The 13,124-nt window shown below is 39.3% G+C and overlaps 1 protein-coding gene across 2 annotated transcripts in view; it reads left to right on the top strand.

Moving 5' to 3' along the window:
• Window positions 1-833: 833 nt before the first annotated feature.
• rhoua (ras homolog family member Ua) overlaps window positions 834-13,124 on the top strand; it is a 30,186-nt gene continuing 17,895 nt past the window's right edge. The window contains exons 1-4 of one of the 2 annotated variants that reach the window (XM_026170697.2): window positions 834-1,410; window positions 1,824-1,882; window positions 4,321-4,509; window positions 6,008-6,994. In XM_026170697.2, the coding sequence (XP_026026482.1) occupies window positions 1,119-1,410; window positions 1,824-1,882; window positions 4,321-4,509; window positions 6,008-6,292 (825 nt within the window). In that variant the 5' untranslated portion in view covers window positions 834-1,118 and the 3' untranslated portion in view covers window positions 6,293-6,994. Of the gene's footprint in view, window positions 1,411-1,823; window positions 1,883-4,320; window positions 4,510-6,007; window positions 6,995-13,124 lie in introns of those variants that run through there. The other variant, XM_080303164.1, reaches the window with a different exon arrangement.

Here is a 13,124-nt window from a genome sequence, read left to right as displayed (position 1 = left end):
AAAGAAATCACAAGAAAGCTGGCTATGAGAGTTCAGACTGTGTTGAAGAATAGAGGTGGTCACACCAAATATTGACTTTCAACTCATTACAATTGGACAAAACTTTTCCCCCCTCATATACTGTGTATCCATGTGTGTGTGTATATATATATATATATATATATATATGCAAACCACAAGGCATTTGTGTCTCTGTGAACTGGGGATCTTTTGTTCCTCTATGTTTGACTTCAGTTTGTTTTTAAGTTCCAGTAGTAAAGTACATAATAGGCTACCAGTAAACCAGCTTTGCTGTGGTGTGATAAGATGTGGTATGCGATTTGCAGTAAGTACTCCAGAATAGACAAAAAGAAGAGAAAACCACATACCATGGTTTTCATTTCAAAAAATGAAAATAAAGATGTTAGACTATAATGCTGATATTTCATACAAGGAAAACGCCACTATAATGCTTGATGAAAGCAGCAGAGCATTTTCAAAAGAAAGAAAACAAAAGCAACAGGAAAAAAAAGAGGGAAAAAATAGATCAAATTTCAGTCTATGAAACCATCGTCTACTACTTTTTTTACTTAGTTAACACCAACATCAATCTAAACCTTAATGGATTTGTAAGACATCCGAAGAGTTTGTCCTCCGAAGAGTTGCAAGTCCATACAGTGTGAGTGCGTGCAACCGCTATGTGTCCCCACAACACCTGTAATCCAAGCACACACACACACACACACACACACACACACACACACACACACACACACACACACACACACACACACACACAGAGGCACCGTGATGTCACTGAAGGGGAGTTAGCGGCGGGTCTGTCCGTTGGACGTCTGGACGGACATAGACTCAGACCAGCGGCCAACGTTAATTCATCCTCCGCTCTTAGAATCGGACTCTCATTAATAATTTAATAAATCATGACGCTTAAAGGGGCTGTGTTGGGTGAGCCTCGGGTCCAACCTTGGTGATTTAACCATGGTAACTAAAAGGAAGAGGGCTTCGGCTACCACATAAAGTCAGTTGACAAACTGTGGCGGACGTTAACGGAAGAATGGACGGAGTGAAAACTGGCCCTCAACAGGACTGAACCTCCCGCCCGGGTCTCCTCGGGCTCCATGTCACCCTCCTCTCCGTGCCAGATGCCCCAGCGGGGCGATGGCTGCTACAAGCCGGCACCGGTGTCCCCTGCTCCGCCTGTGCCCCCGCGGAGGGTCCGGAGCCGGGACAGAGGCTCGGGCAGGACGCGGCGATCCGCGGCAGGGTCAGCGGGAGCCGGAGCAGCGGAGAAGCGGGTGAAGTGCGTCCTGGTCGGGGACGGGGCTGTGGGGAAAACCAGCCTGGTGGTCAGCTACACCACCAACGGCTATCCAACCGAGTACGTCCCGACTGCGTTTGACAACTTCTCAGGTAAAAAATAGGAGAAACTCATGACATGGTTCATAGGATCCAATAAATCCAATGATCTAAGTTTCAGTTCATCAAGTGTTAGAAATGATATCTTTGGCTTTAATGATCCTATTTCACACAGCCACAGTTTTGCCTACTAGATGCTGTCTCAAGGGATTGATTTATGTGTTTACTTGACTTATTTAATATATTAAATATTTTAATTCATATTCTTTTAATTTTTTTTATCATACTGACTTTTTTGCCAGTTTGTGTTGTCATCAAAGTCAAAGTTTGTCATTTTATTACAACAGTAAACTTTACATTGGTGATACTAACCTCAAGATGATGTGTGTGTGTGTGTGTGTGTGTGTGTGTGTGTGTGTGTGTGTGTGTGTGTGTGTGTGTGTGTGTGTGTGTGTGTGTGCATGTAGCGGTGGTATCAGTGGACGGGCAGCCAGTTAAACTACAACTCTGTGACACAGCTGGACAGGTCAGTGACCTCTGTACAAACTAACACTAGACACTCAGAGGGCAGTGTTTCCTGTTGTTCTTTTTTTAAATTCATGTTGGACACAATGCCTCTCCCAAGGAAATCATTCTTTCTTACTTTCTTGCCTGTCTGAGTAGCATCCAGTAAGACAAATGCCTTTTTTTTTTGCCTGAGCTACAAAGGAAATGGGAGGGAAGAGGGGTAAGACGTGCTAAAGAGGCTGCATTGAAACAGGACAATGCACGTCCTAGCCCTAGTCAGTGGGATAACATGTAAACAGGTTAAAACATGAAGTTCATTAGGTTCTACATTGCAGGGATGTTTCATAGATGACAGGAACATAGATTAGGATTACTCACAGACTAAAGATAAATCAGTGTTTTGTGTATCTCTAGGTCTTTCCTTGGAATAACTCTCTGGCACACAGGAAGTGATGTAATTCTGTCTACATTTGCGAAGGAGTAGATGTTTGTTTGAAGATAGTGGAAGATGTAGAACACTGTGATAAGCTACAACTGGTTAAACATCAAACAGAGGGTATATGCTGATAGAGATAAAACAAATATGGTAAAACAAAATCACCACACATGCAGTATAATCACATAATCATGCACCAGAGTTATTATAGTCTTTTTTTTTCTAATGAGTTTTTATTTTTACTTCATTTTGACTTTTTGTTTTTAATTCAGTTTAGTTTCAGTAAGTTTCCAGAGTGGATTTTCTTATTTCAGTTTAGTTTTTATTGTTCAAAAATGTTTAGTTTTAATTTATGTTTTATTAGTTTCAGTGTTAGTTTTTTAAGCATTATTTTTGAGGGCATAATAATAATAATCAGAGGCAAGATTTAGGAAAATTACTATAGGTATAACAAAAAACCCCAAAACATTTTAACTCACAGTCAGCTCACAGTCTTGTAAATAGAGTCTCAAAAAAACAAGTCTATCAGTGACTCATCAGGCAAGTTGTAATACATTTATTTGATCCAAAGTAACAAATACTCAAACATTAAAACTAAAAATGGACATTTCCTCTATGTTTTTATTTTATTTTTGTTAGTTTAAGTTTACAAAATCATTTCATTTGGTTCTAGTTTTTATTTTTATTTTAGTTTCACATCTAGTTTTAGTTTTTAAGTTTCGTTTTAGTTAGCTGTAATAACCTTGACATGTAACATGTAAAAAACATTATAATCACCATTTTTCAGCTCACTTCAGCTGTATTTATATGTAAGACAGTTTGTAGTATCTGGAAACTGCAACCATCAGCTGATGCCCTATGAGAAAGGATTTGGTGACAATGGGGAGAAAGAACTTATTTTTAGCAGGAAGAGAAACAGTAAAGTAAATCAGTAAGTAAAAGTTTATTTATATAGCACTTTTCACAGACATATGTCACAAAGTGTTTCACAAGAGAGGTAACAAAAACTCAATACAATCACAAATACATCATAAAAGCCCTGGTCTAATTAAAAGCTTTTTGAAATAAAAATGTCCTTAGCTGCTTTTTGAAGGTCTCCACAGAGTCTGAACGCTGTAGAAATATAGGAAGTGCATTCCACAGTCTGGATGCAAGGAAAGGTCAGTCCCCTCAAGCTCTGAAATGAGTGTGGGGGAACACCGTGGTCCCCCGGAGGTTACGAGAGAGGTGTATATGTGAATCAAATCAGCAATATAGGGAGGGGCCTGTCCATGTAGTGCTCTAAAGGTTAAAACAAAAATTTTAAAATGCAACCTAGATCTGATTAGTAGCCAGTGAAAGTGGTAGCCTTCTGGTACAACCAGATAAAGAATGAGGGGAAAGAGAAGAGTAAGGAGAAAGGAGGAACAGACAAACAAAAAACAGCAGAAAATACAAACTCTGGGAGAGAGAAGACAAACATTAATGACATGTAGCATCATCAGTTGTACAATCACCCTGGTTCTATAGCAAATGGCAAGAAACAAAAGTTAAACCTGCACTTCCAGAGAAAAGTGCACTGCTGGGATAATATGGTAGATTATCACTACAATGATCAGCTGCCCTCAAAAACAGTGGGACATTGAATGAGAGAGGAAAGATAAAGTTGGAGATCAAGGAAAAACAGAAAGACAATTTTTAGGTTTTGATAAAATGTGCTTCTCAAACTTTTTCTGATAGGCTTCACCCCAGAAGCAGAAATAAAGTTCACACTCTTCTACCAATTATTATCTATCATGAACAGTAAAATGGGATCTGAGGTGAACTTTAATAAACTAAAGGTTAGCATGATAGCTTAAGTATGCTATATATTAAAACCAAAATCACATTAATTGAACATTGTGTTACTCCTAGTCCTCATCATCCCACCTGCAGTGGGGCCCGTCCTTTAGTTTAAGAACCACTGCCTTGAAGCAGAGGTAGGCAGTGATGAATCACAGTATCTCTGTGTGAACACTCTCGGTCTCTCACAACCTTTCCAGGATGAGTTCGACAAGCTGCGCCCTCTGTGTTACACCAGTGCAGATGTGTTCCTGCTGTGCTTCAGCGTCGTCAGCCCTGCCTCATTTCAGAACGTTCCTGAGAAGTGGGTACCAGAGATTCGGAAACACGCCCCCTTTGCGCCGCTGGTTCTTGTCGGGACGCAGTGTGATCTCAGAGAGGATGTCAAGGTGTTGATTTTTATTCTGTACATAAATCACAATTTATGTAATTCTATTGCCTGTTTCTCTCTCTTATCATTCTTATCATTGTGTAAACCAATGACACCATGCACAAACTAAATGGAAGCGTTATTATAGTTATTGCACAGCTTGGTTGTGAATCTAGAATTAAACTGTAACATTTTGAAGGTTATGACGTTCAGCTGGTGTTGATTCTCTTGTAGAGAAATATTTATTCACCTTTATGGTCATTTTGGCAGCCTTAGTTATACCACTGTCGAGGTTTATACATTTTGTCTGCTCCATTTAAATCAGTCAGGGTAGAGTAAATATTAGAAACACAGCATCGTTCAGCAGCACCACAAACTGGAGCCTCGTAAATGTCCAAGTCTCCGTGCTGTCTGGATGTTTTTTTGTGACCACAGAGAAGAGTTGTCGCAATGTCACAAGTTGGTAATGTTGCAACTTTCGACATTATGACCAAATGCAATTTTGGCATTGCATAATGTGTTTGTAGGAAAAAGCACATGCATGTATACTCAGGGGCTGTAGCTGTTTGGATTATAAAACCTTTTTGTGCAACTTACCCAGTGCATAAAAACGCTAAAGCCTGTACAGATGCATCTTTCCTGTCTCCTCAACTGATTGTGTGCTGAGGTCAGTACTGTCACTTTACAGCAAGCAGGTTCCTGCAAATGTGTTCCTGCTATACATCAGTGTTGTCAGATTCTAATCTTTCTGGCTTCGTCCCACAGTAAAAAGATATGTGAGTTTAACTGGCAATTCTAAAATTGACCATGGATGCAATTTACCCTTAATGAAAGTATGAAGATGCAATCTGATATCAAAGCGTGTAATAAACACGCTGGTCCACCGTGTCCATTTTCATGTCCACTTCATGTTTTGACCGTCGTAGATTTCACGTTTTTGCTTACACATTTTTCGATGATGCTGGGTATATATATATATCTGTTGTAGTCTAAAGCACTTTGAATGATCAGTACAAATGTCAGTCCATTTCCAGCAAGTAGCAATTGGCAAAAACACAAGACTAATTCATTTAAGAAAAAGAGACAAACAAGAGCTTAGACGAAAAACATACAAAACAGGCAAAAAATGTAAAAAATTATAAAAAGGAAGACTAAAAGCAGGCAATACAGATTAAGAGGACCGAAAAGGGAAAACAATAACTAACTCTGTGAGAAGGATTTCCTCAGGCCGGTGCTCATGTAAACATGCAGTCACCCTCTTGACTTTAAAACAGCCACAAGGGCCACACCTGGATCTACTTTTATGCTGTATGTCTTTCCCCCATAAAGATGAGATTTGACTCTAATAGGCATCCAAGGGGGAAAGAGATATAACTTAAAGTCAGATCCAGATATACCTTAAAAGGCTCAATTAAAATGTAAAAAGCAATTCTAAGACAAATAGTATTGGGGTGATGTGATGCTATTTGCTTAAACTAGTAAGTATATTTATTTCATATTTTTGTAATTTTCTTTAGGTCCTCATTGATCTGGCGAAGTACCGTGAAAGACCCGTGGACCCAGTGGATGCCCAGGACTGTGCGATGGAGATTGGAGCAGTGGCCTACTTAGAGTGCTCTTCGCTGACCCAAAAAAATCTCAAGGAAGTGTTTGACACAGCCATATTGGCCAGCCTGCAGAACTACAGCTCCCATAAGCACCAAAGGGGGAAAAAGAAACGCAGAAAAAAGCAAAGACAGACACCGGACAAGATGAAAAGTCTGTCAAAGTCGTGGTGGAGAAGGTACTGTTGTGTGGCTTAGAGGAGACTTTATTCTTGTCTGATTCAGCTGGGTTTTAGTTGACAAGCACAGAAAGGTGGTTTTCTCTTTAAAAGGAGACGGATACAGGACCTCTCCTGGACTGCGGCTGGGAAGTGTCACAGATGTAAAATATTTTGTTTTTAGCCCCCATTCTGGATTCTGGATGAGATTTACTACTGAGCCTCCCTGCAGGAGAAGGTGGTGCTGTGTCTCCTGGAATTAAACTGGCATGAACCAGTTCTATTGTGGGACTAGCAGAAGATGTGATAATATTGTTCAGGATTAGACTGGTACAGATTTGAACAGGAACTTGGAACTGTGTTTTCTCTGGAGTTAGATCCAACCTATAATGGATTTATGCAGCCTGGTTACGAACCCTGGAGGGGAACTGGACTGTCTTCAGAATATAATTGTTATTATTGGTGGCTTAAAAACTGTGCGTCCAATTCCTGGTCCTTTTTTTAAATTGCTTCTAAATTTAGTCTGGTTTCAGATGCCCATGATTAGAAAGAACTGCTAACTGAAATAGACCGGACCAGACCAAACGTTGTCATTTTGGAGTTTCTGACCCAGACAATGATCAGTGGCTATAATTATAGTCAGAACAAGTCCAACCCTCAGTTAATTTTAGAGCTGCTTTTTATAACTGGGGCCATTGTTATTCATAATGAAAAAAAAAACTTTATTAAACTGTTAAGTATTTCCTGGTGACACACATGTTTAGTCTATAACCTGGATCAGGTTTTCCCCTTTTATTATAGTGCTGATCTGGACAATTATGCTGTTAGATCTGGCATGAAATTAAGCATAGTTTTCAGCGTGTCCTGACAGAAAAAGGTTCGGTGAGGCTTAGGCTTTGGATAGGTGCCAATCATGTCTTTCTTCTTGTGCTTTGATCAAAAGTGAGATTTCAAAGAATAAGGAGCCAGATAATGAAGAAAAAATCATAATATGTTAAAAAGCATGTCTGAATATCCACTGCTCTCTAATAGCAAGTTGTATCTTTAGTCAAGAAGATACAACCTGGATCCAGGACTCAGTGACCCACTTTGGGTTTCCACTGGTAGCTGTGGTATTTTATCATCTTCATCTAGCCCCCATTATCACTGAAAGACTGAACAATCTGTTAAAATAGAGTGGTACCAGTGTGGCGTGGTTAAATATAAATCTCTGCACTGTGCTGGTGACTGGTGCTTGACCTTAATCGGGCAGGAGGACATTTTGTAATTCATGATCGCATTGTTCCACAAACGAGAACGTTGCTCAGTGCAGTACTCAAGTGGCTCTTTTCACATGGAAATGAAGAATTCAGTTTAAAACTGAGACATTCGAATCTAAATCATCTACAGGCACAAGCTGCAAGGCAGGCAAATAAAAGCCAATTGATGTTAGATATTTGTTCTGCTTGATGTGGGTTTGATTTATCTTTGCAGACACTTAAACAACCTTAACTATGAGCACGTAATGTAATTAAACCCACGCAGTGCTCTTTGCATGTGCTTGTTTCTGTAAGTTTGCAAAAAAAAAGAAAAAAAAGAAAGTGACTTCACCTTTTTTTTTTAAAATGCAATTAAGACTGTGAAGTTTGAATTTTCTACTAGCAATGTTAACCATCCGTTTTTCTGCCCTCACTGTTATAGCCAACCCTGTGTTTACTGTTTTCTGTGATAGTGCTTGCAGGCTGTCCTCTCTCAAATAGATGTAGCTTTATGTGTTGTAAAGCAGCAATAAAAACAAAAGTGAAGATGGAAAACATGTGGCTGTCACACACTCAGCTGCCACACCTTCCTTCGTACACCATAGTTACTAAACCGAGAGCACAGACCAGCAGGGTCTGTTTTATTTTTCTTCAGTGTCTCCGTCTAAAAAGGCCCGTTGTATTAAAGTCACTGCAGCAGACAGGAAAGAGCACAATGTTTGTTATGCCATTTTGTAGCATAAAACACAATTATTCATAGAGATCAGACATGAACACTGTCATAGCTGCATTTCAAAATTTGGAAGTTTTATCTAACTTCCCAGTTAAATGTCAGAATTTATTAGAAAAAAAAAGATAATTATATTATGAAAAACAGATTTATTATTTGACTGACGCATTTCAGCTTGCGGCCTTCATAAAACATATCACAGACCAGACTCTAAACAGCACAGAGTAAAGATATATACAAGAGCCAGCATACATATCCACCAATGAGGCACCAAAAAGGATGGCCTGGGCAAATGGTTTAAAGCTCAGGGTCTTAAAATTGTTTAAAAGATTTGATTTAATGACATATTTTCCTTCTTGTATTGTTAGTGACATAAAAATAACTGAGGCTGTGGATGTGTGAAGTTACAATGATATCAGGCCCATGTAAGATGTAACTGACAGGTATTTTGGCTTTTAAGCGTGGTGTGAAAACCTTGTACAGTTCTCAAAAATAAGCATTTTCCCCCAAAGAACTACCCCGCATCACATCTGTGGCCATTGGGTTCTTTACTGGTGTGAAGCAGAGTAAGCCATGTTGTGCCTGGGAAGTTCAATTCATTTTAATAATGAGACTTTTATTTAGATTAAAATATCCACAGTTTGGAATCCACGTAGTGTTTTCTGTCAGAGTTGCATATTTTCAGCCAATTAGTAAATTACACTCTTGTGCTCATTTTCAGCTTCATATTTATTCTTGGACTCTAGAGTAGCTTTGCATGAGTCACAGTTCAAAATAATCCTTATGTTTCTTGCACTGGGCCTTCTGTCATCTTCTGTCTGAAACAAACTGTTTTTAGGCCCTTTCAAACTTTTTTGGATTCCTCTTGTAAACAGAAGGTCTGAAAAGTTTGGCAGGTGGGTGGACCTTCTGTGCTCAGAAATTACCATATTAAAGTCATCACCTCTCAGTGACATCATAAAGATCCAAGAGTAAAAAAACAGCCTCAGCCTTTGGGCTCACAGGGATATCTGATGTCATTATTTGAAAATTTGCCTGTGTTTAATACGACCATCCATGAGTGTAACAGTTGATGTATAACAGAAAATAAGAAAAAGCAAAACAGATCAGCTTTAGAATGGGTTTTACTAGAGCTGCTTGGTAGCTTTCTATTGAAGATGTTACAGTGGAGACTGAATGGTTTCACTGTTTCACGGTGTTTTAGGCTTGATAGCAAACGCATTGTTTCTTGCAGGGGAAAAGGCATAATAGGTTACTTGTCTTGCTGTTTGTGTGCAGTCTTGGCTGATGGTGCAGTAAAGTAGGCTAAAGGTCATGCAGAGTCTTTATCATAGCTTGTGTTTCCCTTTATCAGCTTTTACCTAGTTTAAATTTTCTGGAAAGTAGGATGTTTGCTCACTGCAGTCTTTCAGTAAATATATATATATATTTTTTTAAAATGTATACCTACTGAAATACATTAAATCAACATATTCTTACATAGGTCTGAGTTGGATTTGAGGATAAATCCTCCTTGATGATTTTTTCTCCTCCTTATACATTAAAATTTGATTCCATAAAGCATGCAAATTATGCCACTCTGTTCATGACTGACTGATTAATAGGATATTACAATTCAAACTGCTGTCATGTGATACAACTTTTAATGTGTAAGACTGACTGTGCTACCAGAAAACAGCATAGATTAAGTTTTACTTCTTTTAGCTGCCCCCTCCCCCCTTTTCCCCCAAGTGTTCAACAGCAGCATGCACCCTGCACTGTATGATGGATGTAAGGCATTGCAATGTAGAACAGATCGGTCTCGGGAAGTGAGCAGTGTTTAAAGACAGTCAGAGAAGACATGTGGTGTGCTGGTATTCTTCTAAAGCTAAGACAGAAATGTTCTGTGTTTGGAGCAGGTCCAAAGTCAGGAGTTTTATAGGTGTTATTGAGCTATGAGTTTTCAGAGATGTGGTTGAGTTTAGCTATTGCAGTAGATTTGGTGCTGGAACTGGATTCCAGAGTGACCTAATTATCCCTGCTGAGGACACTTATCAATAAGTAACTTGTGTAGTGCTATTGGATAGCAAGTTAAACTCATCCAATAGGAAAATGTTTGAGTCAGACTACAACAAGAACTGATCCTCTGTTTACTTTAGGTCTAAATGTGCAACTTCATGCACATTTAGACCTAACTGGGCACTAAATGCCCATGTTGACCTAATTTCTGATTGCACAAGACTGCACCACGTGGTTATGTGAGTGTAAACAGAAGCATTGCCAAACAGAAGGTCTCATTTTTGAGGTTCAATTGTTTTACTGAGGTTGATACCCCCTAGAGGACACCTGAGCTCACTCACATGAGACACCAGCTGAAAGCTTCTCTTAGGAAACTAGTCCACTGAGCCTGTGTGAAGCGCCAGTGTTTTCATTTTCTCTGCATATAAAAACACTGCTACAATTCTCTGTTTAACCGAGGGCTTTGGTTTGTGTTTGATATATTTGTACAGATGTTTTATACCCTGAGAAATAAAGAATATTTGGTATAAAAATATGTTGTGTTTGAGTGCTTAGTGGCAGACTGAGAATGTGTGTGTATATAAACTCTACTCCCACAGGCTGTAAACAAGACTGAGGTTTCATTTTAAGGTGCATGCATGTTTGAAATGAGGGCAGTAGGGCATGCAGCATTTTAGCACCATTGCTTGAATGCAGAACGGTTTTGAGTTTGACAAAAGTCCAAACTCCACAGAAAGTACCTGAAGTCCAGAAAATAACTACGAGCACCAAAAAGGCATGAAAACCCTTAGGAATACTGGAAAGCTTGAAGGAGACAACACACTCTGGCAGGTAAGAAGAACAAATTCAGGTATATATGCTGAGGAGACTGATGGCTATCTGTAAACATGTGTGAAGGACCACACGGCTGAGATATTTGGCGGGATGGAACATGCAAACTAACAAGGCCAGGAAATAAAACTGACAACAGTGTAAACAGACTAAGAATCATAAAGTAAAACAGCACATGACTTATTATTGCTTTCTTTGGCTTCCTCTCAGAGTCCCAATACATGCTTTTGAGGTTAAATGGTGATTCCAAACTGTCTACATGTGTGTGGAGGTGAGAGTGTGTGATGGTCAGTCTCTTTGTGTTAGCCCAATGATGGACTGGCACCCTCCTGCCCTCGCCTTGTGCCAGCTGGGTTAGATCCCAGCCTCTCTATGACCCTGAGTTAAATAAGCAGTCAAGAAAACAGGCCAGTGGTGTCAAGCGTGCATTCACTCAAGCCCACTGGATAGCTTTGCCACTGATTAATCATTAGTCATTAATATTTTGGGGTTTTTCAATAAAATCCACTGCTACTCCTAGTGGGCACTTGTATGGGTGAGAAAATGCATGGAAAGTTAAAAGCATTTCTAGAGTTGATTGCCTGGATGGGTGGCATCTTGTGTAGTCAATCTTTTGTGTCTTTAACTTTATATCAAGCTTTCTTAACATTAAAGGAAATCTAAGCTATGGAATTTTTTAATGGAATCAAACTGAGCTTCATACGGCCCATTAACTGAAGGGAGTTTAACACCCCTGAAGTATGAAATAGTTCGTTTACAACATGTGGTTTATATTTGTGTGTTTTGTCAAAAAGGAGGTTTATAGTTAACTTTCTAAGTTAACTTTTAAATAAGCAGACCCTCAACTACTTTGTTAGAAAGTACGAGCGCCTACTAACATGTTTGTTCATGTTGTTTTTGCTGATGTCGTGTTCCAGCTTGCTTTGTGATGTTACGCTCAGCTGATGAACATCAGGACAGTGAGATGAAAGATGTGAGCAACGTCTGAGGGCATAGAGACCAAACACAGATACAGACAAATACACACACACACAAAGAAAGCCTACAGAAAGTCATCCAAATTCAGACTGGATCATTGTAAACAGACTCTCTGCTTCCAGGCCCTTACGGTTATGCAAGAGCTTTATTTTGAAGGCTGTCATGTGACATTTGGTTAGTGGTCTGTCTCAGCTCTTGGAGACTCTGTGTGTGTGTATAGGAGAAAGTGATTGTAAATCTTACTGAGATACAAACTGCTTTGCTCCACATGACAACACAGTTAGTGAATAAAGAGGCGGCCGACTTTGTTCTCCTTAGGTCAGCTGCTCTGTGACTCGAGCAGTGCCAGGTCCTGTTGGATGATCAGCTCCTGACACAAATTACAGCCTGTTTTCCAAAATGCAATAATGTTATTCCCTTATTTCATGTCAGTTCTGTTTTGATGGTTTTTATGTGCCAACCGAACCTCGTAGGAGCAGTAACAAATGATTATGTAATTCTGCAATCGTAGTCAAAATGTAATACAATACCCCCATTAACTATGCTTATGATAAAATGCACAACTGACTAAAAACACATGTCACGAAGGCTGACACATCACTAGTTTTATAAAGCCACTGACCTCATGATGAGGTCTTAAAAGTGTTGGTGATGCCAGTTCTCAGAGGTTCCCAAAGCTTTCCGTGTTTTTGTTGCATTAGTCTTATCGAATTGCTCAAGTTTCAGATTTGTTTGGTTTACCATTCATAGCCACATCCTGTGTCCAGCTGGTGTTTTTAAGACTTAAAATGATTAAAATTGTACACTGTGAAATTAGTATAAAACTGCTGGTTAACTTAATAAGGTGCAAAATAAGATCATGCTGCAGTTGCATTAATGTTACTGTATTAGGCAGATGTTTTATCAATATGATGATATTCACACAAGAAGCAATAAGAATGGAAATCGGTAATACACATGAGAGTGCATTTATGCTAATAAATGTTACAGTCACATGTTCACAAAGCTGCCAGTATAGTCAATGGTTTAAGTGTTGGCTCCAATTCATTTTATAATTTTATAGCCCTCTCTGTGTGCGTGCGTGCATGCGCGCGCGT

Source organism: Astatotilapia calliptera, chromosome 1 (genome assembly GCF_964374335.1).
Source record: "Astatotilapia calliptera chromosome 1, fAstCal68.1, whole genome shotgun sequence".
NCBI classification, from domain to species: domain Eukaryota; kingdom Metazoa; phylum Chordata; class Actinopteri; order Cichliformes; family Cichlidae; genus Astatotilapia; species Astatotilapia calliptera.
Note: the sequence above shows the minus strand (reverse complement) of the source record. Positions and strands in the feature narration are given on the sequence as shown.